The sequence below is a fragment of the Triturus cristatus genome, chromosome 3_1 (genome assembly GCF_964204655.1).
Source record: "Triturus cristatus chromosome 3_1, aTriCri1.1, whole genome shotgun sequence".
In the NCBI taxonomy this organism is placed as follows: Eukaryota; Metazoa; Chordata; class Amphibia; order Caudata; family Salamandridae; genus Triturus; species Triturus cristatus.
This window is the reverse complement of record NC_140583.1, coordinates 893357890-893383908: the sequence shown is the minus strand read 5'-3', so window position 1 is coordinate 893383908 and position 26019 is coordinate 893357890. Positions and strand designations below refer to the sequence as shown.

The window sequence follows — 26019 nt, the reverse complement described above, 5'->3', positions numbered from 1 at the left end:
TGACGTGTCTCCTACATTTAGAGAAGCCACAAATCTCACACATATATTGCAAAAAAATTAATTATGTAGTTATAGTAAGTGCTAAATTGTACAACAATCTAGCTATTACCTCGCTTTTGAGAACATTAACCTTAAGAAATTATGGGCCTCATTTACAATATTTTGACGCACGGCAGCGCAGTGCGTCAAAATAAAAGGGCAGGAATGCACTGTATCTAAAAAGATACAGCATATTCCTGTCCTTCTCCCCTGCGCCCGCACACAAACAGCAGACGTGGGCCAGCAGAGACACCCATGTATCATTTTAAAGGGGGCCTGTGCTGAGGAAGGTGTACCTTCCTGCACAAAAACAATCATTAAAGGCATTTCCCTCTTTCTATGAGTGCTGCAGAATGGGAACACCCACAGCAACACCCATGGAATGCCCCTTTCATGTAGAGTTATGCTCTAAATGAAAAAATATATACAAGGCCATGAAAAGTCACCTAGGGTGACTTTACATGGCCTTTCTAAATATGGGGAAGCCCATTGTGCTGCCGGTGCGTCAATAAAAGTGACGCACCAGTGGCGCAATGGGCTTGAAAATAAGCCCCTATATTCACATTATACATACTTCTGTGCCTAAAGCACTCACAGTAATCCACCTTCCAGATCATTGCAGCACACTACCTGCTGGTCTTCTGATATGAATTATAGTAATGTTGCTGAAAGGTCTGAAGAAACCTTACTCACTTTGACCTGTTAGCTGATCTATTCCCTGTTAACAAACATATTTCTTCCAATAGTGCAATAATATTGAAGAAAGTATTTAAACTGCAGCCTTTCACTACTTTTTAACTGATTGTACTTGTTTTCCAAATTTCTCAAGTATTTACATTACTGTTTCTCTTTCTCAATATAATGACTTAGGAAAGAAAACGGGTGTTTTATAGAGATTGTGTCTGCATCCAAAAGTATAACTTCAATTTTTTGTTCCTCACTATGACCATTGAGAAAAGAAAGTTTGTCATTTTCTTTCCAACAATGCGTGTAAAAATAGTCATTTGTATTGTTCCTGTCAAGTCGTAAGAATATCCAACGTTACATTAAACCAAATGTTTTTATATGACATATATATTCCCTAAGTTTTTTTGTAACCTATTCATGAAAACCCATTGAAAAAAACACTGATGAGATCAAATTAATTCAATAAAAAAATTTATTCTTTATTCTTTTGGTTTGTTTGTAATGTTATTTACTGTTATTTCGGGTAATAGTAGCATTTTCCTGCATGCAATTCACTAACACACTACAAGTCAATAGTTGTCATAAAAGGAGTCTAAGTTTAATGTTCATTGTGTAAGAAACAGAACATGACCCAACATGGTTGTTTATGTGAATTCACGCCTGTTCTCCTGGAAAAAACTTTGTAGACCCCACATTCCCTTCGAACAGTTCCGGTGCAGCATGAATCTTCAAGAGTAGAAATAACTCAGGCAAACAAACCCTGACAGATTACTGATTTTACAAATAAAAAAAATATTTGAAATGTCTGATGCAGGCATAGCTAAAAAATGAAATAAAATAAAACTTTGCCTCTCCTCGGTAATAAAGAATATTTCAAAATAAGTGTCTTGTGGCCACCATGTTGCATACATCGTTTAGCAACAAATCTGTCCAACTATTTTGTAAAGTCTAAAACCCTCAATTCACTGTGCTCTGTAACCCTTTATCTTCTCATACTCTGTGAAGTTCGTCAATGTAAAGTAACAAAAGTGACAGTGACATCAACCTGAAGTTAATTTTAATTTCCTATCTTATGTACAAAATGCAGAAAAGTAAAATAAAATGAATATTTACAGTATTTATATTTTCTTAGAAAAATCTAACCATATCTTTTCGAGCAGTGTCAAAAATGTCCATTGAAGCCTGGCAGTACTGCCAAATGATGCAACTTGTTAAATAAAAATAAACTTGAAAGTAAAGTAGCAGCAATCTATTGCTTAATGACATGAAGAAATTAGATTGTGTTGACCAATTTGTCTTACTTTACCACTGACGTATGGCTTCCCATATCAAAGATTTCTCAACAGTGGAAGAAACAGAACACAGCAGCACAGGCAATATAAACATGCATTTGTGACAGCGTCCAAACTATTTATATTGTTACAGAATATATAGTATTGTTGAAAGCTTGCAAACTACACTTATTGTGGTACATATTTGATGCAACATGTACTGTGCTCAGGCCATTATCTTTTTATCAAACATCCACCACAGAGTAAAACAACTATTTACACAATGTGAATTAGATTTTTTTGAGCGTGACAGTCAAATATTAGCTTTGCTGACAGCTATTGATGGCTAAACAATACTGCAGGATGATGTAGAACGTTTTTCGAGGGGTTTGTTTTGGTCAATTGATTCAAAGGAAGGTTAATGAAGTATTTTCTTTTCTACAGAAGAGCACTTGAGAAAGTTCCTAATGTTTGCTTCAAGAACCTGGAATGAAGTTTTGCGCTCATTGGGGTTTTCTAATTGGCTTACAAAAATCTGTCTGTTTCCTGCACACGGTCTGTGAGGGCAATGCAGGCACATTGAGAATCATGTGGATGCGACAACATTAAAATGTAAGCACCTCAACATTTTAGTGTCACCCCTGAAACACCTACGAAGTTACAAACCTGTTGTTTTTTGTGATTTTGTGGTTTTTCATGCATGACCTATGAGTCCAGCATGCTTTCATGCAAATCAGCTTTTCTATAAGTCTTTTAGAGAAAGATATCACAGAACACCTGGTCCTCTTACCTTTTATGTAGTAGGCAACCCCGCCCCTTCCCAAACATAAAACCCATTTACAAAAATAGTCACATATAATAAACAACCTATGAATTAAAAAAATGATGGATCCGATCAACATAGATTTTGTAAACGTATGGCAAATATGGCAGTTGAAATGCAAACAGTGGATACATTTGATACAGATATTGTACTAAAGTGTTTCAACACACAAAAAAGTATAGTTTTGTATCCCTTTAACTGGTCCCCACAGTTTGAGTAGTCATTTCGACTCTCCTTTTCAGCAGTGTCAGCTGGAAGGGCAAACAGTACTCTCCAGGCAAGTGTATCACCCTTTTTCTTTGAGTAATTCCCCGACGAGAGGTCACTGTCTTATTATAGGCACTGACTATAAGTACATATTTATAATAACTGTCAGTTTGGCATAGCTCTCCTAAAGGAGTCCTGTTGACACACATATGTCACTCACACAGGCTGTAAACAATTTGTCATACAAACTGATTTTTTGTTTACATGCTATTTTCTGTTATGTCTAACATCTTTGCCTTTGTCTTCTCTTTCTGATTTGTCTTTTTCGTGCTTCTCTTTGTCTGGCTTTGTTACACTGTCATAGGAAGGAGGAGATGCAGTGGAAGGAGTCATGTCCATTTTCTCTGTTGTAGAGTTTCCATTTAGCCTGTCGCTAAGAAGATCCTTTTTTGTAATTGAGCTGTCCCCACCTTTGCTTTTATCCTTGTTGTACATAAATGAAGCTCGCTTGACTGTTTTCTTCAAAAGGTAGCGTCGATAGCAGCGCTGAATAACAATAGCAGATAGCTCCTCTTGTTTCCGTCGTAGAGTTGATGTAATTGGTTCATAGGAGACTTTTGAAGGATTGGATGCCATAAATCGTTCTTCCATTGGCTGACGTAAAGCATCCATTTCATCGCCTTCACCCAAAACACGCTTTGTAAAAGCAAATAGGATGTCAAGACAATGAATTCTGTCACCACTTACCATTGGTAAGTCCATTGCTATGAGCTGCACTTTGTTTGGCTTTGCCATGCGGAGAGGAGGATCCAATGCATCTGCAAAATTAGTCAAATTACTAAATTCTATGAACTGGCTTGCGCTTGGATCAAACTTTTCCCAGACCTCGTAGAACATCTCAAAATCATCCTCACCCAAGGGTTCAGCACTCTCTTCGGTAGCAACACTGAAGTTCTCCAATATAACAGCAATGTACATGTTAACAACAACTAAAAATGATATGATTATGTAACTGACAAAGAAGAAAATCCCAACTGAAGGATTTCCACAGTCTCCTTTTACAGTGCTACTTCCGGGGTGAGCCACTGTTGGGTCACAATCTGGTGGCCCACTGTTGAGAATTGGGTTCAACAAGCCATCCCAGCCAGCAGATGTGGTGATCATAAACAGGCAGATCATACTATTGCCAAAAGTTTCAAAGTTGTACATGTCATCGATTCCTGATTCTTTCTTTACATAGGCAAAGTTGGACATTCCAAATATCGCATAGATGAACATCACCAGGAAAAGCAATAGGCCAATGTTAAACAAAGCAGGAAGTGACATCATCAAAGCAAAGAGAAGTGTGCGTATTCCCTTGGCACCTTTAATGAGTCGCAAAATTCGACCAATCCTGGCAAGTCGTATCACTCTGAACAAGGTTGGTGAAACAAAGTATTTTTCAATAATTTCAGATAGAAACATACCTAGAAAGAAAGAAAGAAAGCAAAATTGTGAAAAAGGTTGCATTGGTATAAAGTAATCAATGTGTTTGCAGTATGTTTGCATCTGTGAGCTTTTAACCACAATAATTACAAAACGCTGCATTATTCCAATAACTAGCAATTGTGTATCAATCATAGAAGTAAAAAGCAGAAGGTGATATCTTTCAAGATAGAAATGGCACTGCCTGCTTGAAATATCTATCTACATGCCTGTGGTACATTGTTTATGACATGATAACTCATTTTAAAGAAGTACTTGCCACACTTTGATAATTACTCTGATGTTTTCACCTATAGAAATGTTTAGAAAATATTCTTTTAATATATTCGGAGTATTAATCACATTCCTTTTTAAAGAGACATGATATAGTTCACAGCAACAATTTACTATTTGTGAACAATGACGCCTATTTGGTATTTCACAGCATTCCACAGCAACATGCAATCAGAGGGCACTTGGAAATGTGAAATAAAGCATAAAACTAACTATTACAAATATATCCATTGTACTTTTGACAGTGTGACAGTACTGTGAAAAAAGATTGTCTAAGGCAATGGAATATTGAACATGGACGTTATCACATAGTAATTTAATATTTACAACGGATTACTGAAGTAAAGTTAAATATGTTTGCCATTTAAGATTTTAAAAATGAAATGGATGTCCATTTGAATATTTTTGAACTGTTGATTTTTCCCTTTGAGAATCTTGTACATACCTACGATGGAAAGAATCACAACCACAAAATCAAAAACATTCCAACCAATGGTGAAGTAATAATGGCGTAGTGAGATCAACTTGAGCACGCATTCTCCAGTGAAGAGGATAATGAAGACCATGTTAATATTGTATAAATTTTTCTCCATATCTTTACTCTGGTCATCCGTTTCTATCATCATCGTTACCATGTTAAGGCAAATAAGAATCATGATGGTGATATCAAATGCTTGCTGAGTCGCAAAATCAAAGACAGCACCTTGGAATTTATTCTGAAAAATACAACAAAAAGGTTATATACTTTTTACATGCACATTTTACAGACAATTTCTTTTTCATGTTTAAAAATAGGGGTTGAGTATCTAATGGTCAAAACTGTATGCAAAGTCAGATGTATTGCAAGTAGACAAAGGGCCTGATTACGATACTGTAGGATTGGTTACTCTGTCACAATGGTGAGGGATATCCCGTCTGCTGAAATATAAATCCAATTATATCTTATGGGATTTATATTTTGGCAGACAGGATTACCATCACAGTTGTGATGTAGTAACCCGTCCACCAAGATTGTGATCAGGCCCAAAGTTCATAAGTCAGAGAATATATGTGGTCTCATTTCTAGCTTTAGTCCAAAATAACATTAGTTAAAAAAGAGGAAAGATTTCAATGCAATAAGCATTGGTTGCACCCTTATTGTAATCATGTCTAACAATTTACCAGAGCAAAGCCTCACAGGTGAACTGAAGGTCTCAGGTCTCCTTGAGCATGGTGGTACTGTAGTGTTCCTCTGGATCATTCATTTACATTTTAGCATGTTTTCAGCTGGTATTTGCATTCATTCCATGTTGCAAGAAATTGCATTTACATTAAACATATTGTTTTTGCTTCACTTTTTAGAACCTTTATGAATTGTTGCAAAGACGAAATGTAGATTTAGGGAGATTTTTTCTGAACGTGAAACATCCTGTCTAAAAACATTTTTTTAACTTTTGAACGTTTTGCACATTTTGCCTGTAGTCTTGGTCTTATAAGAATTTAAAATGTCCAGAATGGTGACTTTATGATTTATTTCTACGTTTTGTTGATATCGGCTTGATACTTTTAGACCATTTCTATTGCAGTCTGCTTTCATTGCAAATATTAACAATGTTTCTGTGTTTTTTAAACTCATTTAGCACTTGTGGATTTGTTGTGATGCAACTGGCTAAATTTTAAATCACTAATACCATTTTAGTGGCCTTCACAAATAGGTGTCTAATGCACACTGTGATGCAATGCCATTATGTGCTGTGCCACACTTTTGGAGTTACGGGCGGGGTGTTTCTACTTTTGTAACACTATCTATTTGCAACTAGAATAAATTACATTTAGTACAAAGAAACCAATATGTCTGACAAGCATATGCAATTTAGGAAACAACAGTGAAAGGAATTTACTCAGCTAGTTGCATTGCTACATTAACTATATCACCCATAATACTAAAAATCAAATGAGAGATGACATGTAAATCTAGCTTCATGGAAAGACTGGAATGTTTTAACCAAATGAAAATATCAAAACAGATATAAAAAGGGGGGAAGAGACTAATGCTGATTGATGATTAAAACAATCTACAACACATACATTATACATGCTTGTTTTAGTCTGCATATATTTAAAAACATTACAAAGTAGGCAAACTGTGGCTTTATATATAAATATATTTAGAGCTGCTTTCCTGGCTTTACACAAATACAAGACAAACACTTGATGTGTTGTGTACACATCAAATTAGATGTGTATGAGGCCTTTCCAGCCTTTCTGAGCACCATGGTGTCTATGGCAATTTCAATAGGACGTTCATTGAAAAACATTCAAACCTTTTTACAAAATCTCACTGTCATAAAACCTTATTTCATTAATACCATTGAATGTAAAGGTGTGGTTTGAACCTGTCCTGTTTCTAAACTCTCAACCCTGTCTCTGTTTCAGGTGTATTATTTTGAAAATATTGTTTTCCCTTCCAAAGATGGGAGTCGATTATAAAATGAAAGTGAATTGTTATGTTTTCATTGCTTGTAAGTATTGAATATTGCACATATCTCTTTCTGAGAAATCAGAATTAAGCTCTGTTTTGAGCTAAGGACCAGCTTGCAGGCCATCATTTTGTTCCTTTTTTCTGAGTTTTATATAGCGCAAACTTATTGGGTATCAGAGCGCTTTACATGAGCACCAGATGCGTTATATAAGGAATCATTCATTTTTGTTAGGCGCGGGGAGATTAAGTGATTTGCCCAGAATCACAGGATGTTAAGCGGAGATTCGAACATGGTTCCCCAGATGTGAGGTTGACAGCCCTAGCCATTAGGCTACATCCTCTAAAAATGGTATATACCTGGACATACTGAATATCATGTGTGCCATATAGATGATGATATTGTTGTAATGGAATATATGTATATTATTTCCCTTTCTCAAGAATCTATCAAGAATGGGTATTCCATTTACTTTCACCTTTTCACATGGAGGTGAAGAAGATTTAAAGCCTGAGTTAATCACCTCCATTTCTGCAATGTAGAAAAAACTAGAAGGAAAGTAACACTGATTTGTGACTAAAAGTGATAGCAAGCAAACATCAACAACATTAAACAATCAAAAAAAGACATTTGGGAAAAGTGCAACACTGCAAATGCATTCATTTTCAAAATATTTGACTCTCAACTGGAATTTGCAAATTATTTCTAAATGATAAATACATCGACTCATATCCACCGATTCCTAAAGATACCAAGGTGGACATGTACATTAATTTTATGATCTGCTGTCTCTCAAGGTATCCATTTAAGTCTCCCAGAATTTCAGATCAACATTCTTTAGGACAAGGGTTAACAATGGTGGTAATACTGTCAATTGACCTGAGTTCATCACATTTAGGGGCATACTTACGAGAGGACAGTGTCATGCTTGTGCTATGCAACATGGTACCTCCACAATGCAAACCTTGACAACAGATTTATGCAGTCATGCAAAGCAACTTTGCGTGGCTCTGATTGGCTTCATAAATCTGGAGTAAGGCAATGCAGCTCATCTCTCGTGAATTTTGACACATTCCCATATTTACAAGGACCAAGTGAGGAGTAACAAGGAGAAATATTTTTATTTCTCCTTATATTTTCCTCTTTCTATATATGCTTCATTTTGCAGCACACATAGAAAGAAGATAAAGACTCTCAGGATTGTTTTTGTTTTGCAGAAAGGTACCCCTTCCTACACAAAAACAATCCAGGCAACACAGGTATCCTTGAACTATGGTGGAAGGGTGCCTGTATTGGTGCTAGGCTGCCAAAACTGCACCAGCGCAAGGGAAGAGGGCAGAAATATGCCGTATTGGAAAAATTCAGAGCATTCCTGCCCTTTCCCTTTGCCACAATTTCCATAAATATACTTCTTGGTCCAGTAGTCAAAATAGGACATTCCAAGTGGAGAAATTATAACTATAGTGAATTCTGAGGCAAAGTAAAAATCTGCCTCACAATTTTTCAGTCCGCATATCACCTTATCTGCAAGATCAGGCTGCTTCTAGAAATGCTTTCCAACCCTCGGCCTACTGCATACTTTTGCCGGCCCAAGCCACACCAGTCAAGACCAGAATCCTGGTTTGTGGCTGCACCCAGGTGTAATCATAGGACCAATCATTAGATTGCTTTTGTAGCCCTCATACTACTCCATCTTTGAAAATCTGCCCAGATCTTGCTTTGATTGGCCCCACGGGTCTACAGTCAATATCCATTTGGCAATTATATCTTACAACTTGAAGCCAATCCACCACTGTCAGAGGCGACAGATCCATTCAATGCTTACCGATCTCCCTCCTAGCTCAAAGCATCAGGTAAAACAACAAAGCCTGCTGTGATCTGGTCTGAGGTTGGCTGGTGGAGGTTTCCACTCCCATTAACCCTAGGGTTAGACTTAACGTTATACCCATCTCAAAAATTTAGTTGACCACATCCTCGACATCCTGCCAATAAGCCTTTATCTCTGGGCACATAAATAAGATGTGTTGGTCATCAGCTCTTAAGAGGCCACACCGACAACATCTGGGAATAGGCTCTTGTACAAACTTCACTATCTTTTGAGGGGTCCAATATAATCTATATATAAAAAAAATTACCTTGCCACCGGGTCCCACATCTCTGCTCCTGCTCTCCTCGTGGAACTCAAGGAACACGAAGCACAGGAGCCCCCACTGACCAATACCAATGCTGCAATGCAGCGTTGTGATTGGTAAGCACCCAGGCTCCCCTGACCAATCACAACGCTGCAAAGCAGCATTGTGAGTGGTTTTGAGCGTCCTGGTTCGACTCTCAACCAGGGAATGGAGGCCTGGCCATGTCGTCCACGCAGGCTGTTATGTAGCCTGCATGGAAAACGGGGAAAGTGCGCATGACTGGTTTGGGCAGGCCAAGAGGGCCGACCAAACAGTCACTGCACACTTATGAGTGGGAAAACCACTCCTCCCCTGCCATGCTCCGAGAGCAGAGCAGCCCTGCCCGCAAAGCAGCACAAAGCATAAAATGATGATAACGCAAAGTTATTATCATTGTATGTTTCTACTATGTAAGAACTGCTTAAAAACAGTGGGGCAACGGTCTTCTGCCATAGCGGAGGAGCCGCCACTGATCATGCAGCTTCCAATACCACAGAGCAACCTCTTTATCCTTGGAGGATCCATCCTGCAATCCTGACTCAAATTCCCACACACTCCTATCTCCTGTGAGTTGGTGGCAAACCAAGAAGACAACTGAAGATATTTGAAACTGGAAAGGGAGCTATTAGTCTTGGCCGCTAAAGCTTGCCTGGGTAATATACCCTGTGCTGTTAGCAACTCCCCCCAAACTTCAATCCTTGATCTCAATAGAAGAGCGCTCAGTGTATCTTTAAGACACTAACAGGTGCCCTGAGAAACCCAAATCGGTGACAAATCTGAGAAATAGCCCATACCCAATATCCTCCTAACTCCAAGCCAGAGGGAGAAAACTGCCTTTAAAACCTTCATCCATCCTTTTAAGAAAGAATGTCTTCGCCCCAAACTTGTACAAGAATCCTTCAGAGCTGTACTCTCTTACCATCTCTCCCAGAGAGCTCCCCAAGTGGTGGCCTTTGGTTTACCCAGGAGCATCCAACAATTTTTAAACTGGAAAGCTATGCAAGAAAGGTTTAATTCTGGAAGAGCTAAACCACCCTTTTCAAGCCTTGGTGTCAGTTTTTTTCATGCAAGCCTAGCCACTCTAGATGCCCATATAGAACTTACTATTTTATCCTGAATATTGTCTATGCAGGTCTTCGGAATGTCAAAGGTATGCAGTTAAAGATGTATGTGAATTTCTGTAGTATCATGATCTTAATCAAATTGACTTGCCCCTATATGGTCAGGGGAAGGTTCCTCCATCTCCCTAGTGAACAAAACATCTACCTCCTTTGTCACCCTCCCCAAGTTATACTGTGGTATTGCCTCCAGTGGATTTAAAATTGTAATGCCAAGATAACTGATCTCTGCTTGCATTTCCCCCTTTCAATCACCTCTGACTTCAAATTATTTACTAAGTATCCCAAAAGGGCCCCAAATTCCTGTACTAGGGTATCCACAGGTAAGTACAGGATCCGAAGTATAAATTATTGAATCATCGGTGTACAGGCTGATCTTATTATTTAATAGGACGAACTGAAAGGAATAACCAGGCCATCTGTCCGTAAGAGCTGGGCGAGTGCCTTGATATATATATCAAACAATAATAGGGACAGGGGAAAACCCTGCTGGGTGCCACTAGAAACAAAGAAACTCCTGGTAAGTGAGCCATAAAGGTGGATTCTAGCTGTTTTCTGCTCATAGAGCCCCTGTAGCATCGCAATAAAGCAGGGGCTAAATCTCGATATTGCCAACATTTTCCACAAATAAGTCTAGCAAACACAATCAAATGCCTTGGCTGTATTTAACTTGACTACAGCCAAAGGCATCGACCAACCCATGGCAAGATCTATACAGCCGATTAGCTGCTAAGTGAGTTTGTGGATATGCCTTCCCGGGGCAAGGGCCTTCTGATCTGGACGTACGAGCTGAGGAGCAAGTTTGGCCAATCTCCCTGCCAAAATACTTGTAAATACCTTATAGTTTGCATTTAGCAGAGATATTGGTCGATATGAATCAGCTTTCCTAGGGTCCTTTTCTGGTTTTAAAATAAGGACGATCATAGCTTCCTTCCATGAATCTGGAATCCGTGCCCTCCCCTGAGTGATAGGCCATATTAAACAGAGTCTCCCAGACAGATACAACTTCACAAGTTTACCCCTCCGCTATCCAACACTTTCCCTACTTTTACAATTATTGAAGTGGGAATAGTAAATTTTATCCCGCCACTATCAAACACTTTCTCTACTGTTGCACTCACTGGATTGGGAATAGTCATTTTTACCCCTCCGCTATCCAACACTTTCCCTACTGTTGCACTCACTGGAGCAGGAATAGTAATTTCTACCCCACCGCTATCGAACACTTTCCCCACTATTGCACTCACTGGAGTGGGAAATTTAAATTTGAAGATTTTTAAATAGTTAATATTTTTATTTATAATAGAATGTTTTTTTAATTAGATTTTAAGTTATTGATATATATATATATATACATATATTTGTATATTTGTACATTTTTATATAATTTTAGAATTATAAAATACATTACAATTAATAGTTTGTTAATTGTTTTAAAGTTAATATATATGAATTATTATGTATGTGTGTCTAACATTTTAAATTATGTTTATTTATTATATTTTTTCAAAATTATATTAAATCTACTCAATTTTTTTTATATTAATTATATTATTTAACATATTTAATATTTGTATTTTATATATATATATATAATTCAATATTTTGTACAACTATATTTTTTACATCGATATTTTTTTGTACTTACCTGTTTAAGTATAGGGAGTTGATATTTCTGCATTGATATTTTTTACTTCTACATTTTTAACATCGATATTTTGTCAGTGAACCGCGTGGGACCAGGGGGATAGATGTGCTGCCAGGGGGCTCCCATCTGGACTTTGCAGGTGTGCTGGCCTGAGCCTGTCCCCTGCTCGGGCCCCCACTCATCCTTCGGGCTGTGTGGCTAGCTCTGGGTAAATTATCCTAGCGCGTGTGCTTTAGATTTTGCCCTTCTCTCTTCTGTTGCCCAAGTGAGGGCTCCTGCTACCGAAGAACAGTGGAGCGGTTCCTCATTTTCTTTTGTGCTTTGGGGGACTGCTCAGTGCTTGAAGGTACTCCACGTCCCCTCTCTTGGTCTCCCTGCTGGAAACAAGCGGAGCGCCCTCGTTAGCAGGACTTTAAGTGCCTAGTGAGCGCTGTAGTCTCCTTAAGTGTAGGAGAAGAGGAGCGGTCGGCGCGTGGGTCGGCGCACTTTCCCACACCGTGGTGAGCACTCGACATTCCTGGGAACCTGCCCCCAAGGAAAGAGCAGAGCCAAAGGCAACGGAGACTTCGCCTGTATTCCTGGCTGCCAGGCAAGTCTGAGCCTGGTTGTGGGCGGGGCCCGTGACCGTGAGTGGACGAGTGAGGAAGTCAGGCGGAGGACGCCTGATCCTGGGTGGGGCTCACATGAGCAAGTGGAGAGCCCCACCGGTTTCCTGGGCCTGGTTGTGGGTTGGGCCGGCCAGAACAAGCGAGCTGGAGCTCCTTTGGTCGCAGGATAGATCAAGAGCCTCGCGGGCTCCTTTTTGCAGCCTCCTGCCTCTCCCCGCCTGTTAAAGGGAGAGGCAGGTCACAAAGATCAGCCAGTTGCACGGAAGAGACCAATGAAGAGTAAAGGTACCGGTTGGGGAGGTACCTCTGGTGGGGATTCAAATATCCTGGACAGCCGCTGCACCTTGTGTCAGTTGCAGATGCGGGGGACCACGTGAGGCACTTTTATTTTAGGGACTAAGGATGCTTCCCTGAGTGAGGCTGTGGCTACCTACACAGTGGCCTGGTCTAAGCACAGGAGTGCAGTGGTCAAAGACCCAAGTGTGTTCGGGGTATGTGCTTAGTGGCACCAACTTATGTGCTGGTGATCCACATAGTTCAGGGCTTCTAACGATTCAGGGGTCTACTCTACAGTGTTGCCCTGATGTAAAGATATATGTGGTGTTCTTCCCCAGTGATGATGTTGTGTATGCAAAACCTACTGTGTTGCTTACGCCTAAGAGGGGCCTGATGTACTAATGGTATTCTAAGATATGTTCACAGCTGCAAGTGTTTCCTATGGTGCACTGCTGATGATATGCCTATAGGTGGTGTGCTCAGTGCACCCTTACCAGTAGTTACTGGTGGTTCTCGCTAACTATGATATATGTGATGATTATGACAGTGGCCTGACTGGCCTAGTGATTTATGTACTACATGTGAATATATGACAAGTGCCTGGTGGCACAGTGTATATATGTGATATGTTCTAATGGGTTTTTATGCATAATAAAAATACTTTTTTTATATAACCTTATGTGGAGTTTCTTTTGTGGTGTGCCTAGTGTGTTGCTGCTGTCTGAGTGTGTTTGGCAACCGCTTTACACATTGCCTCTGGGATAGGCCTGACTGCGCTGCCAAGCTACCAAGGGGATGAGCAGGAGTTATCTTCAGTGTGTAACTCCCTTGCCCTGACTAGAGTGGTGGTTTTGCCTGGCTTAGGTGCCCTAGACAACCAGAAATCCCATTTCTAACAAACACACATTACACAGTGTTACAAAGCACATTCTGCTCCTTGATTATTTCACTACTTTTGACATTTTAGCATATATTCTTCTTGAAGGGATCCTAATACCACATAGTACTACAGGAAGTGCCTAAGAATGAAAAGTATGTATGATTCAAAATGTAGCAACAATGAATGCCTTTGACTTACAGAGAAGCGTATAGACACACTTTTCTTGCAGTCTCACTTAAAACAATGTACGGTGTGTGTGTTGCAGACGTCAATGTATCCAGTATTGCTTAGGGTAAGCATTGGGCAAGCCCATTGCTCATGACTGGATGGCTTTCCTCTCTGTCTCAGCTCCCTGTTCTTTATTGAATGTCTTTCTTCCCTATTCTGTGTCTGGAGCATACCTAGTTTATACTTGCTTTGTATTGGATAAAGTGGATCCCTCCACTGCTGATGTAATGGATCTACTTTTCCTTTTTCCTGTCCTCATTTCAATTCTTATTTAGCACTGCTTCATTTGCTTTAATGCTCGAGAGTATGCTCACACTCTTTTCAGTCTCCCCAAACTTCTCTTACTCCAGTCTTCCACTCTCACCATGCCCCCCAATAATCTTCTATGGCACACCAGGGGCTGTATTACACAAAGTCCCCTAGTTGCGCAATGGGCGTTGGCGCCTGCTTTGATCACTCCCCGGGCACTTTAGTATTACAGAAGGGGCCGCAGAAGCTTGTACGGCCCATTCTGTTATACTGAAAGAGCTGGTGCACATACAGCGTCAGCGCTTTCTCAAGAGAGCATGCCTCATTTGCATAAGGGCGTAGCCCCATGCAAATGAGGGAATCCTTTTGCCTCAGCACCCTCGCTGTATTATAGAAGCTGACGCAGAGGCAAATAAGCTGTTAGGGGGCGCCCCTGATAGAAACCCTCTAGAGGGGTGATGGGGGGTTGGCACCCTTGCATGCGGGTGCAGTCACTCACGGCACCTGCCTGCAAGGGAATCTTTAATCCCCCTTAAAAGTACAGGCGGGTTGCCGCCTGCACAGTGAAACACGGAACGGCTGCTTCAAAGTCGCTCCATATTTCACTTGAATGCGCTGCCCCCAGGGCATAGCAAGTTCACGGCTGCCCTGGGGACACCACATTCCATGTAATAGGGCGCTCTTTACCTGTTTGCGCCTGGTGCACCTGTTTTAAGGTGCGCCAAGCACAAACAGGGAAAGTACACCCAATACATAGGGTTCCAGGTGACAGATGGCATGCTTGGTGATGCCCTGGATGTTATCCCACCTCCCTGTCTCTCCTCTATTACTGCCTTACTGCAGGGCCATGCCTAGGATACCCTGGATGCTTTCCTGCAGCACTTTACTGTGCACTATGATTCCCCTATCCCCATCTTCACTCCCTTCCTGCCTCACCTCGCCCATTCCATAGTGGCCTCTGTCAACGCTGAATGCTTTTAAATTGAGTTGGCATTTTCAAAGTCAATAACAGTGATATGGGATCTTAAAACTGTCCCTGTACTTTTAAGATGGCTGAGACATTGCAGAACGCAACAAGATGACACAACTCAACACTCACCTTGAAAGTATAGAATAGTCTTTCATAATACCCACTGCATTGCGTTGTCCCATTGCTTCACCCAATGTAGTAGCCATCTTGAAAATTTGGAAAACAATGTTTCTAAAACCTTTAAGGTGGGTAGATTATTATGTCAGCACATTGCGTGTAATACAACATGGTAGCCATCTTAAGAGTATGAAAACATTGCATTACTTTCAAACTTTTAAGATAGCCTTGGCAATGCATTTATTTATTTATTTATTTATGGCGATTTTTAGAGCGCGCAATTACCCGAGGGTGTCTCGGCACTGTTGTCACAGAACTCTCTGTAAGGGGAAGGGGGGATTAGGCTTGGAACAACCATGTTTTCAATTTTTTTCTGAAAGTGAGCAAAGTCGGTGCACATTTGATGTGAAGAGGGAGAGTGTTCCACAGTCTAGCTGTGACAACGGTGAAGCGTTTGTCTCCCCAGTTAGCCTTTCTTGTACGGGGGACTATTAGCAGATGGGCTGAGGATGAACGCAGTGTTCTTCGCTGTTCGGGCGGGTGAAAGGCTTGTTTTAGGAATAGAGGGCCATGATTGTGGATCGCTTTGTAGGCTATGCACAAGGCTTTAAATTTGATGCGGCTCCTCACCGGCAGCCAATGTAGCTGTTGGATGTAAGGGGAGACAGATGCAAATTTGGGAATGGGTAGCAGGATCCTGGCTGCTGCATTCTGTACAGTCTGTAGTTTGTTGAGGACCTTTTGTTGTGCATTTAGAAGCAAGGCATTACAATAGTCCGTTTTAGAAAAGACTAACGTGCTGACTAAAGTTTTGCCTGCCGAAGATGGTAAGTACGGAATGAGTTTTTTGATCTTTTTTAAGGTGTAGAAGGAGGATGAAACCACTGAATTTGCATGCTGCTGGAAGGACAATTTGTTGTCAAAGACAACCCCCAGATTTCGTACCTTGACTACTGGTTCTGGAGGTTGTCCCATTCGTTGGGGCCACCATTGTGGAGACCAGATTGGTTGTAGTCTCCCGAATGTCATCACTTCTGTTTTATCAGAATTCAGCTTAAGGCAGTTTGATGACATCCAGGAGCTTATTGCTTTCATGCCAGATTGGAAGTTTGAAGCTACTGTATGGCCATCATCGAATACGGACAACACCAGTTGTGTGTCGTCTGCGTATGTGGTGAGAGAAATTCCATAGGATTTGATGACCCTCGCTAAGTCAGACACATATATATTAAATAGTGTCGGGCTTAGCGAGGATCCTTGTGGTACACCGCAAGGCAGGGAGAAAGTCTGGGAGGTGAATTGTCCCAACTTCACCGTTTGTAGGCGGTTTGACAGGAATGAGGCGAGAAGCTCCTTAGCCTTGTCCCTTATTCCTATAGCCGTGACACGGTCGATCAGTGTGGTATGATCGACCGTGTCGAAGGCAGCTCCTCCATTGTCCATAGTGGATCGTATCTCGTCCGCGGTTTTCAGGAGAGCTGTCTCCGTGCCGTGTCCCTGACGGAACCCGAACTGAGTGTCATCCAGTAAGTTGTTGTTATGGATGTACGTTGACAATTGCTGGTTCATGATCTTTTCAAAGATTTTGGCCGGGAAAGGGAGGCATGCAATAGGCCTGTAGCTGGCTGGAAGAGAAGGATCTAAGCTGGGTTTTTTGAGTAGTGGTTTAATGATGGCTTCTTTCCATACAGAAGGGTAGGTGCCGGATGTGAACATTGCGTTGCAGATGGTAGTGAGTGACGGGGCAACGGCTTCTGCGACGAGGTTAAGGACGGCAGGAGGGCATGGATCGAGTGGTGATCCGGATTTAGTTCGGACGATCAGGGGTTGAACAATTTCTTTCGTGGTGTTTTCGAAGGCTGAAAATTGTGGCGTATTATTGGCAGTGGAGTGCTCGGTATGGGATACGGAAGGATCAGGCGAAAAAGTGGAGAAGATGGCTCTGACCTTATCCTCGAAAAATGTGGCCAGTGTATCTGAAAGGGCCTGAGATCCCTCCGAGGAGGGTATCAAAGGATTGGACAGATATGTTACCACCTGAAACAGTTTACCTGATGAGTTTTTGGCATGATTTATTTGGTTAGTGTAGTAGGCGGTTTTCTCGGATGTAATCAGTTTTTTGTAATTAAAGAGGGCGTGTTTATAGCTAATCTTGTCCGCGTTATTATAGTGTCGGCGCCATTGCCTTTCTAAATTTCTGCAATATTGGCGCTGTAGTCTAAGGGGTTCCGAGAACCAGGGGGCGGATATCAGCTTTCTGTTCCTATGAGAGGTTGCATCTTCGTTTGATTCATGCAATGTGGAGGCCATCTATGGAGTATAAAAATGAATTATTTCTATTGTTTTGAGCTGGCCAGTCAACAATCCTGGCTTTTTCAATCCGGTTGCACTTTAAAAGCATCTCGCTTTGTCAAAGGCAATACTGGTGGTCGAACAGCTGTGGCAAAGTGAGACAGATTGGCTTTGCCAGTGCTTGTTTCCATTGGCCTCTAACTCCTAGCATCAAGTAATTTCCAAATAACAATAGTTCAGTGCATCAACAACAAACTTGTATGTTTACCATTCTTGCAATAAAAGGCCTCTTGTATTTAGTGCATCCCCGTATATATTTTAATACTAATTTTGAGTTTATTCTGAGTCTTTGAATGGACCTCTTTTCGTTAAGAAACAGGCCCAAAGAACAGTGTTGTACAATACAGATTGCTCCCTGTATTTGTCTCACTAGGAGGCCCTGCAATAGTCAAGATTTCAGCATTTACAAAGAAAAGCACAGGTTTGGAATTTGTATACACTATGAGTTACTGTTGAAAGGACTGCTGCTTGGAATAGACTATAGAGTAGCACAGATTTGCATGAACAATAAAAGAAAATATTCGTGTGAAAGAGAGGCGATCTTTGTTTAATCGCCCTCTCTTCTCCAATGACACCAGGAGTATGGATTCTACTATAACGGGGGAAGCTTGGGAGTCTCACTTTCTGAGTATATTTAACCCAAAAGGTGTCTCTTCACAAGAGCAAAGGAATGAAATAGCCATTAATTCACAAACGGCATGTCAACTTAGTTCATCCCTGTCTTTAAATGAGGTTGAGGACGCCCTAGCAAAGGGCATTTCTGTGAAAGCCCCAGGACCAGATGGGGTGCCCTTGGACTTATTCAAAAGCAATCCTCAACTATGGGGCCCCCTGATGCTAAATGTTTTTAAAGCGGTTATAGTGGGGCGTATCTCATTATCATGGAGAAGTGCAGTGGTAGTCCCGATTTTTAAAAAAGGTAACAAGAATGACCCCACATGCTATAGGCCGATCTCTTTAATTGACGCCACGTGCAAGGTAATAGGGAGGGTAATCCTTGCACGTTTGGAGTCATGGGCCAATGCCTCTGGACTTATATTGAATACCCAATATCGCTTCAGACGGGGGATGGGAACAAATGAACAGTGCCTCCACTTGTCCATGATCATTGGCAAGTACATGAAAGCCAGGAGGGGGTCGATCCACCTGGCCTTTGTGGACTTGTCCAGCGCTTTTGACACAGTGAGCTGTGGGAAGTTGTGGACACTGATGGAAAATATGGGTTTTGAAGAACCCCTCATTACCCTGTTGCGTAGGCTACATGCCTCTACTACTGTAGCCATTCGCTTTAGCCCTGGAGGAGAGAAGACTAGGCCCATTGTTTCTACCGAGGGGGTATGCCAGGGATGCATTTTGGCCCCTTTTTCTATTCCTAATATATACAAATGGATTAGAATCATTCCTGTTAGAACAGCAATTTGACTTCCCAAGCATAGAAGGTAAGCGAGTTCGATTGCTGTCTTATGCAGACGATACAGTGTTGATGTCCTTAACGGCCAATAGCCTCCGAAAATGTTTGAACGCATTTACCGAATTTTTTATGGAATTGGATTTAAAGGTACATTTTAGTAAATCATTTATTATGGTATGCGGTCCCAATTCAACAAAAACAAGGACATTTATTGTAAAGGAAAGAATTATTGATAAGGTGCCAAATTTTACTTACTTGGGGAATGTTTTTAATAATACATTAAACTGGGATAATCTAATTGTGGCTAGGAGTCAATATACTAGCAGAATAATAGAGGTTTTTTTTCGCTTTGCTGGTAAACTCGGACATAAGCCGGTAGCAGAAATGTTAACATTATATAAATCGAAATGTCTGTCAGTAGCCACCTTTGGTGCAGGAGTATGGGGCTACCATAAAAGTTCCCAGATCCAGATTCTAGAGAACACATTTTAAAAAAGGTTACTAATGATTCCCAGCAGATCTTCAACATTTTTTTGTCACTCTGAAGTGGGTCTGGATTATGTAAAAGATTGGATAAATATTGCCCCATTGATTCTATGGGGGAAAATCTGGACCTCAGAGGACTTGTTTTCAAGAAGTATCCTAAGAGATTGTATGAATCTTGATAACGCAATGTCAATCCCTTGGCTACGTTATATCAAAGATACCTTTTATAAAATTGTCTTGGAAAATTACTATGATAATCCCGAGGGAATCCAACAAAACATGAAACAGGTTATAAAAAATGTACTTCGTACTGAAATATGTATGTCTAACCTGAATCATGGATTACTAGACTGTGTGTTTCCAAGCCAACCGCAATTTTACTTGTCTTTTACCATGCATGTTCAATTACGTTTCCTAATGACCAGATTCCGACTTTGCACATTGCACTTTCTTGTGGCTTTCCCCAATCGGGCAGGTTGGTGTGAGAGACCAACCCCCGTCCCTGTAATAATTTAGCCCAGCAGAGCACAATGCACTTCATGTTGTTTTGCACACTTTATAAAGACCCAAGGGTATGTTTTATCAAGCCCATTTTAAAGGAAATCCGTCCCTGCTCCTATCAGGAGGGTTTTAATTATTTGCAGTCATTATCTACTGCAGTCATCTGTAGTGCTGTGCTCAACTTATTAGAACTGCACTTTTAATTAGGAAACGTTATGAATCGTAAAATGAACGTACATTTTTAGTGATTTTAGGGGTTTTTAATATTTTGCATAAATATGTTGTAGAACTGTAGGAGGTTTTCTTCAAATTCCTAGAATCTGTGCTGGGATAATATGACCTAGGAGAAGAAATTAGGTGTACCGCATATCTAATCTTTTCACAAAGTTTTTCCTATGTAACTAAGCCATGTTTTTTTGTTTTAATGTATAAATAGAAATTTCAGTGATTTTAGGGGTTTTTAATATCTTGTATAAAAATGTCGTAGAATGGTAGGATGCTTTTCTTAAAAAATTCTAGATTCAGTGCTAGGATAATATGACTTAGAAATAGAAAATAGATGTACTGTATATTTAATCTTTGCACAAAACTTTCCTATGTATATTCTGTCTTGCTCTTTTTTTTTATGTATGTATGCAAACTTTTATGATTCAACCGAATCGGAACAAAGTTATTTGAACTGAAACTGAACTGATCTTTGTTTCACTCTGTTTGAATTACATTAAAAAATTCAAATTTATATTGCAAACAAGTTCCCTTCTCCAACCCTCCAGTTAACACTGCGGTGCATCACCTGTGCCATGCTAGCTTTTGAGCCGTTTGCACTAGAAACAATTATTTTCTGTGTGAATCAGCAAACTATGCAGCAGTTTCTCAATTATGCATGCAGAAAATGTATAGCTTCACAAAAGATTTGCAGCTGCAGGATCGAATAATTCACCCTAGTTTAGCTTTCGCCTTTATCCCTTACACTAGTGGTCAATCATTTCCTTCCCAGTTTTTGTCCCATGATCTATCTCCATCATATTGTGACACGAAGAAGAGGTGCAACAGAGGCCCCTGCAGGTAAGAGCAGTAGGGAGGTGGGGCCGGGTTGGGGGGATTTCGACAGACGAAGACAAGGGGAAATGAATTATTTATTTAGTTTTTCTCTCATGGTTGTCTGACAAAATCCCACCGCATCCCCCCACCCGGCCCCAGCACCTACCACTCTTACCCTCACGGGCCGCTGCTGAAGCGGTGCAACATCAAACAGTTACAGAAGCACATTTACCCGATGCACAGATTCTCATGTTTTAAGGCATCCACAAAAACAATGTTCCTTGGGCTCATAACTTATTAAAACAAAAAAAAGTAGAAATGGCAATGTTACCTAGCAACAGCTCTCTCTGCAGTGCAGTTAATGCCAGACATACACTCAATGAGTCATACTGTACAATAAAAAATACAACTGGGCACAAAATCAGATTTGCTAGGCAGACTTTCATATTTCATGGAACAAATGAATGCATTGTAGATCGTGGAGCTCAGTAACACAGATTTATTGAAATACAAAGGGGGCCATTATGATGTTGGGTGGATCGCCACCGCCCAACCGGCGGTGGCGATCCGCCCAACATCTTTCCCTTCCCGCCCGCCATTTACCCCCCGCCCTATTTCAATGGCGGGGGGCACTTTACGTCCGACGCTTTTCCGCAGGCAGGCAATCGTTACGATAGCCTGCTGTGCAGTCCTGGGCCATAATATGGTGGCGGTGCCTAGCAGGCACCGCCTGCCATATTATGATGTTTGCGGACTTGTGCCTTTCCATGGCGGCGTTGCGGGCCCCCGGGTTGTTGGGGGGTGGGGGGTGCACTTCGGAGGTACCTATGGTACCCCCCTCATTGGCATGCACAAGGTGGCAGGCACCGCATGGTGCCTGTCACGTTGTGCATATTTTGCATTGCGGCTGGTGCTGCTTACAGCACCGTCCGCCGCAATGTAAAATATGCGGGATGCAACCGCCAGGTTGGAGGGCGCATCCTAATGGGCCTAGCGGGACCGCTGCACCTCTGGCGGTCGGTCCCGTTTACCGTTCTGCCCGCCATCGTAATGGGGCCCAAAATGTGCTGGCATAAGAATCATGTCAGTATCTCAATAAGTGCATACAGCCATCTCTTGGTGGACTGGCAAAAGTCACAAAAAGACACAAGAGGTGTGCCTGGCACGTTCACTGCTTCCTGGTGTATTAGCACCTGAAATGGCAGCTACTCGTTGATAAGGCTGGATAAACAAAAGGATACCAAATTGATGTGATACCTTGACAAAAGTTGGTGTTTCTCCTGTCATGCAGCAGATTACTCAACCATTTACTAGCCAATGAAGAAAAATATCCAGTCCACTCCGCTCCCCATTGTCCTCCACTCATACCTTTTTTTCTTTCAGTACAATCAGGGACTATTCCATCACCACTCCGTCTCTTGGCGCTTACTGCATGCGTCCGTCCTGGCCTCCTTACCCAACAGACAATTACGATAACAAATTGAAAGCTCCAATGTGTTCACTTATTTGCTGTACCCCAAATGATCTTAGTTCATCCTCACAAATGTCCCTGTATCTATAACCTCAATATGAAACCTAAACACCATTGAAGCTCCACATTGCTCTAAGAATGATCTCAACCACTGGCAGCCCTCAAAATTTTCAACAGGTGCAGCACCGAGATTGGCATTTCACAGGTCCTGGTGGGTGCACAGTGAAAACCTCTTCCACTAGGTTGCTCCATGTGTGCCTGTATACAGCATAGTTATTGGCCTGCAGCTGAGCTGCTCCAAATAACAATGATTTAATGGTTAGTTCTCAATATGTGGAAAACATGTCCTTTCAAGATGTTGACGTGGAATATAGCCTAAGTGAGAATGGGGTCAGAAATTGCATATTAACTCACTCATCCGCAAACCTTCCACTCAGTTAAGCACCCGCTCCAGAAATCTGTCTATAAGCTCCATATCACTCATGCAATAACTGTGCATGTTTTGTGATCGATGAAAGGTTGCACTAGTGTGCTTTGCTGGATCTGATCTGCTGGGAATGAAAGATTGCAGTTGCTGCCGTCTGTGGATTGGGCAGCTTTATTTGCTACTGCCATCCTATTCCCTTTCAGTGAGGAAGCAAATCTTACACTGCTGCTGTCTTATTGGTCTGTATTCTCGATGGGGAAAGCTTGCACTTCAGTGCTCTACCTATATTTGTCCTCTGTAAGAGGGAAGCTTTCATTATTTCTGCTCAAGGCCAACCTGTTCTACGAAGAAGGGGTGTTTCCACTGCTAAATGAAAGTGTTTCCACTGCTTATGAAGAACAAGCATTGGTGTAGCCAATAGGTCTTGCCTTTGAGACCTTATAAGTGTTTAGCCATGCAGCACATTATCCCCACTCACACGCCCACACACTCCAGCAACACATAGCACACTGGGACCAGTAGGGCCAATCTTATAAGAAGGTAAAGTGAACAAACAAGGCCTACTCTTGTGGGTTACAAATAACAGAACTGGAAGAAGCACATCATCAGACATGGGTCAACTTAAAATCTAAGCAGTCTTCAGGAAAAAAAAACAGTCTAAAACTGTCAACAACCACAGAGGCTATTTGCTCTGTTGGTGCTAGTGTGGTGCAGTGAGGGGGAAATATGCTAGAAGGGTTGCTAAATAGCAATTATAGTAATCATCATTTATGTTAGCACACCGTGGCTTGGCCCTTGTGCTTGGACTGGTGATCCAAAATAGCACCACACACATTATCCCAGCCACTTAACGCAGGATAGCTGAGAACCAAAGCACTGCCCTCTGAAGATAAAAGGGAGAGAAAACAAGGGGTATTTATCCAGCGACTGAACTGCACAATGTGCAACTAAGAATCCACATGCCTCTTTCAGCTCTTGAACACGCCAAGCCCCCCTACCACCCAAACCTCCTCAATGGAGTCAGACAGTGTCCGTGCCCTTAACACGCAGAGATGATTGATCTGCCCAGGATTCCCTTAGCGTGTGCGCGTGGAGGAGGGGTGCGTTCCAGCTTTAGAGTGCTCAGTGCATGCACTCTGCGTCCAAACCTCACCCTTGCAATCAAAGAGAAAACTGGAAGTAATATGTTAAAAGGGCAGGATCCCTTCGAAAGGGAAGGGCTCGGTATCATGCATTGGAGTTCTTGGCAAATCACAGTGTAGAGTGGCATTCCCACAAAGCATGAGTGAGCCAAAGGGGTAAAAATAAACACTTGAACATAAATGTATATCCACAAATCCTTTTTGGGAAGCCTGGGAAACCAACTCTAGCAACTTAGGGCGTGTTTTATTGACTCTACTTACTAGGGAGGGACTAATATTTTCAACTGTACAATTATTAAAAGTACAATTATTGCATCAAATATTTAACGGAATTAATACATGATAGGGAATGAAGACAACATGGACTAGTCCTTACAGCAAACACCGATCCTAAACGCATCTGACGTTTTTCACCCCAGAATCAAGGCACAAGCATTCATAACTGTTCAAGGGGTAACGGGAAGAGATGGATTCCTGAAATTCTTACACTTGATAGCGACCACAGGAACATGAAACTTAAAACTGCAATAAAACCTACAGCTCATGGTAATGACACCAGCCAAAAGCATGCTTCCTGCCCGCACTAAACTCAGTAGGCCAGGAGGAAAGACTCAAATACTGCGAAGGAAGATAAGCAAAACAAGCAAAAGCGAAAGCACGGTGCGTTGCGTGTAACCTGACCCACCAGGAATGCAGCTGCCACCCTGCATGCCGCTGCTCGCTCCAGAGAGCAAAACGCCGTGGGAGTGACACATTGGAAAGGGGGTGGGACATGCACCTGCCTTTGACCTTTTGCGTGCTTTCATTATTGAAAGACACACACAAAGGCCAATCCAATGTGTGGGAGGAGTCAGACCCACAAAGAGAAGTTTAGAGTGCTCACAAGAAGCCTCCCATAGTGCAGCACATGCGTGCTGCGCTAGGCTCGACCTAAAAAAGGGATTTACAGAATACACTTGCATAGCATGCCCTATGCACAAGGATGTTTCCACAATATTTGATGTGAGATCCCTGTAGTCCAGAGGGTATTTCTGTCCCCAAAGGGACAATATTCATGTGTCAAAACATGTTGATGGGATAATAAAGCAAGCTCTGTTCCCCCACCCTATTCTTCTAATCTTGTGGCAGTAAGGCAGCAGTAACAACATTTTTAGCTCACCCATACACAATTTTAATATAGGTCTGTGAGTTTAATAAAGGTAGAACATACATGTAGACATAAGAAACACACCCTTACTAAAAATAGGAAATGCATAACTAAGAGACTGCACAATATGTGAACTGTGTTTTCTTTAATGTTTACAGTGTTAGATGTAGAACACACTGATGAACCATACCATGCTAAGAAGGAGGGCTCGATTTTCCCTAAAAGAATACATGAATGTATGGTATTTCAATGAGAGGTTTGACTTTTTCTTCCAGGTGTGACGAGCTTCTTGTATGTATATGCATATTTACGGAGAGGGTACAGCAATCCTTTAACATGCCTCACTCCCTCTTTAGTGTTAGCTGTCTGTGTTATATCTGTCCTGTATGAGTGAAATGTTACCGTGTGATGATGCTCCAGCTACTGACACCTGCGTTTTAAGTATAATTTGAGTTAGGGAAAGCTTTGCTGCTACTGTCCATGTTGTACCTTTGCTGTGCTCTGAAGCTTGGTATAAAACTTTCCACTACAA

At 41.5% G+C, this 26019-nt stretch overlaps 1 protein-coding gene across 6 annotated transcripts in view; it reads right to left on the bottom strand.

Annotated features, from left to right (window-relative positions):
- Positions 1 to 1184: 1184 nt before the first annotated feature.
- Positions 1185 to 26019, bottom strand: part of LOC146861244 (sodium channel protein type 2 subunit alpha-like) — a 905823-nt gene continuing 880988 nt past the window's right edge. For all 6 annotated transcript variants that reach the window (XM_085645403.1, XM_085645408.1, XM_085645407.1 and 3 more), the window contains exons 26-27: positions 5231 to 5501; positions 1185 to 4493 (exon numbers count right to left, since the gene is read on the bottom strand). In XM_085645403.1, the coding sequence (XP_085501529.1) occupies positions 3295 to 4493; positions 5231 to 5501 (1470 nt within the window). In that variant the 3' untranslated portion in view covers positions 1185 to 3294. The remainder of the gene's footprint in view (positions 4494 to 5230; positions 5502 to 26019) is intronic.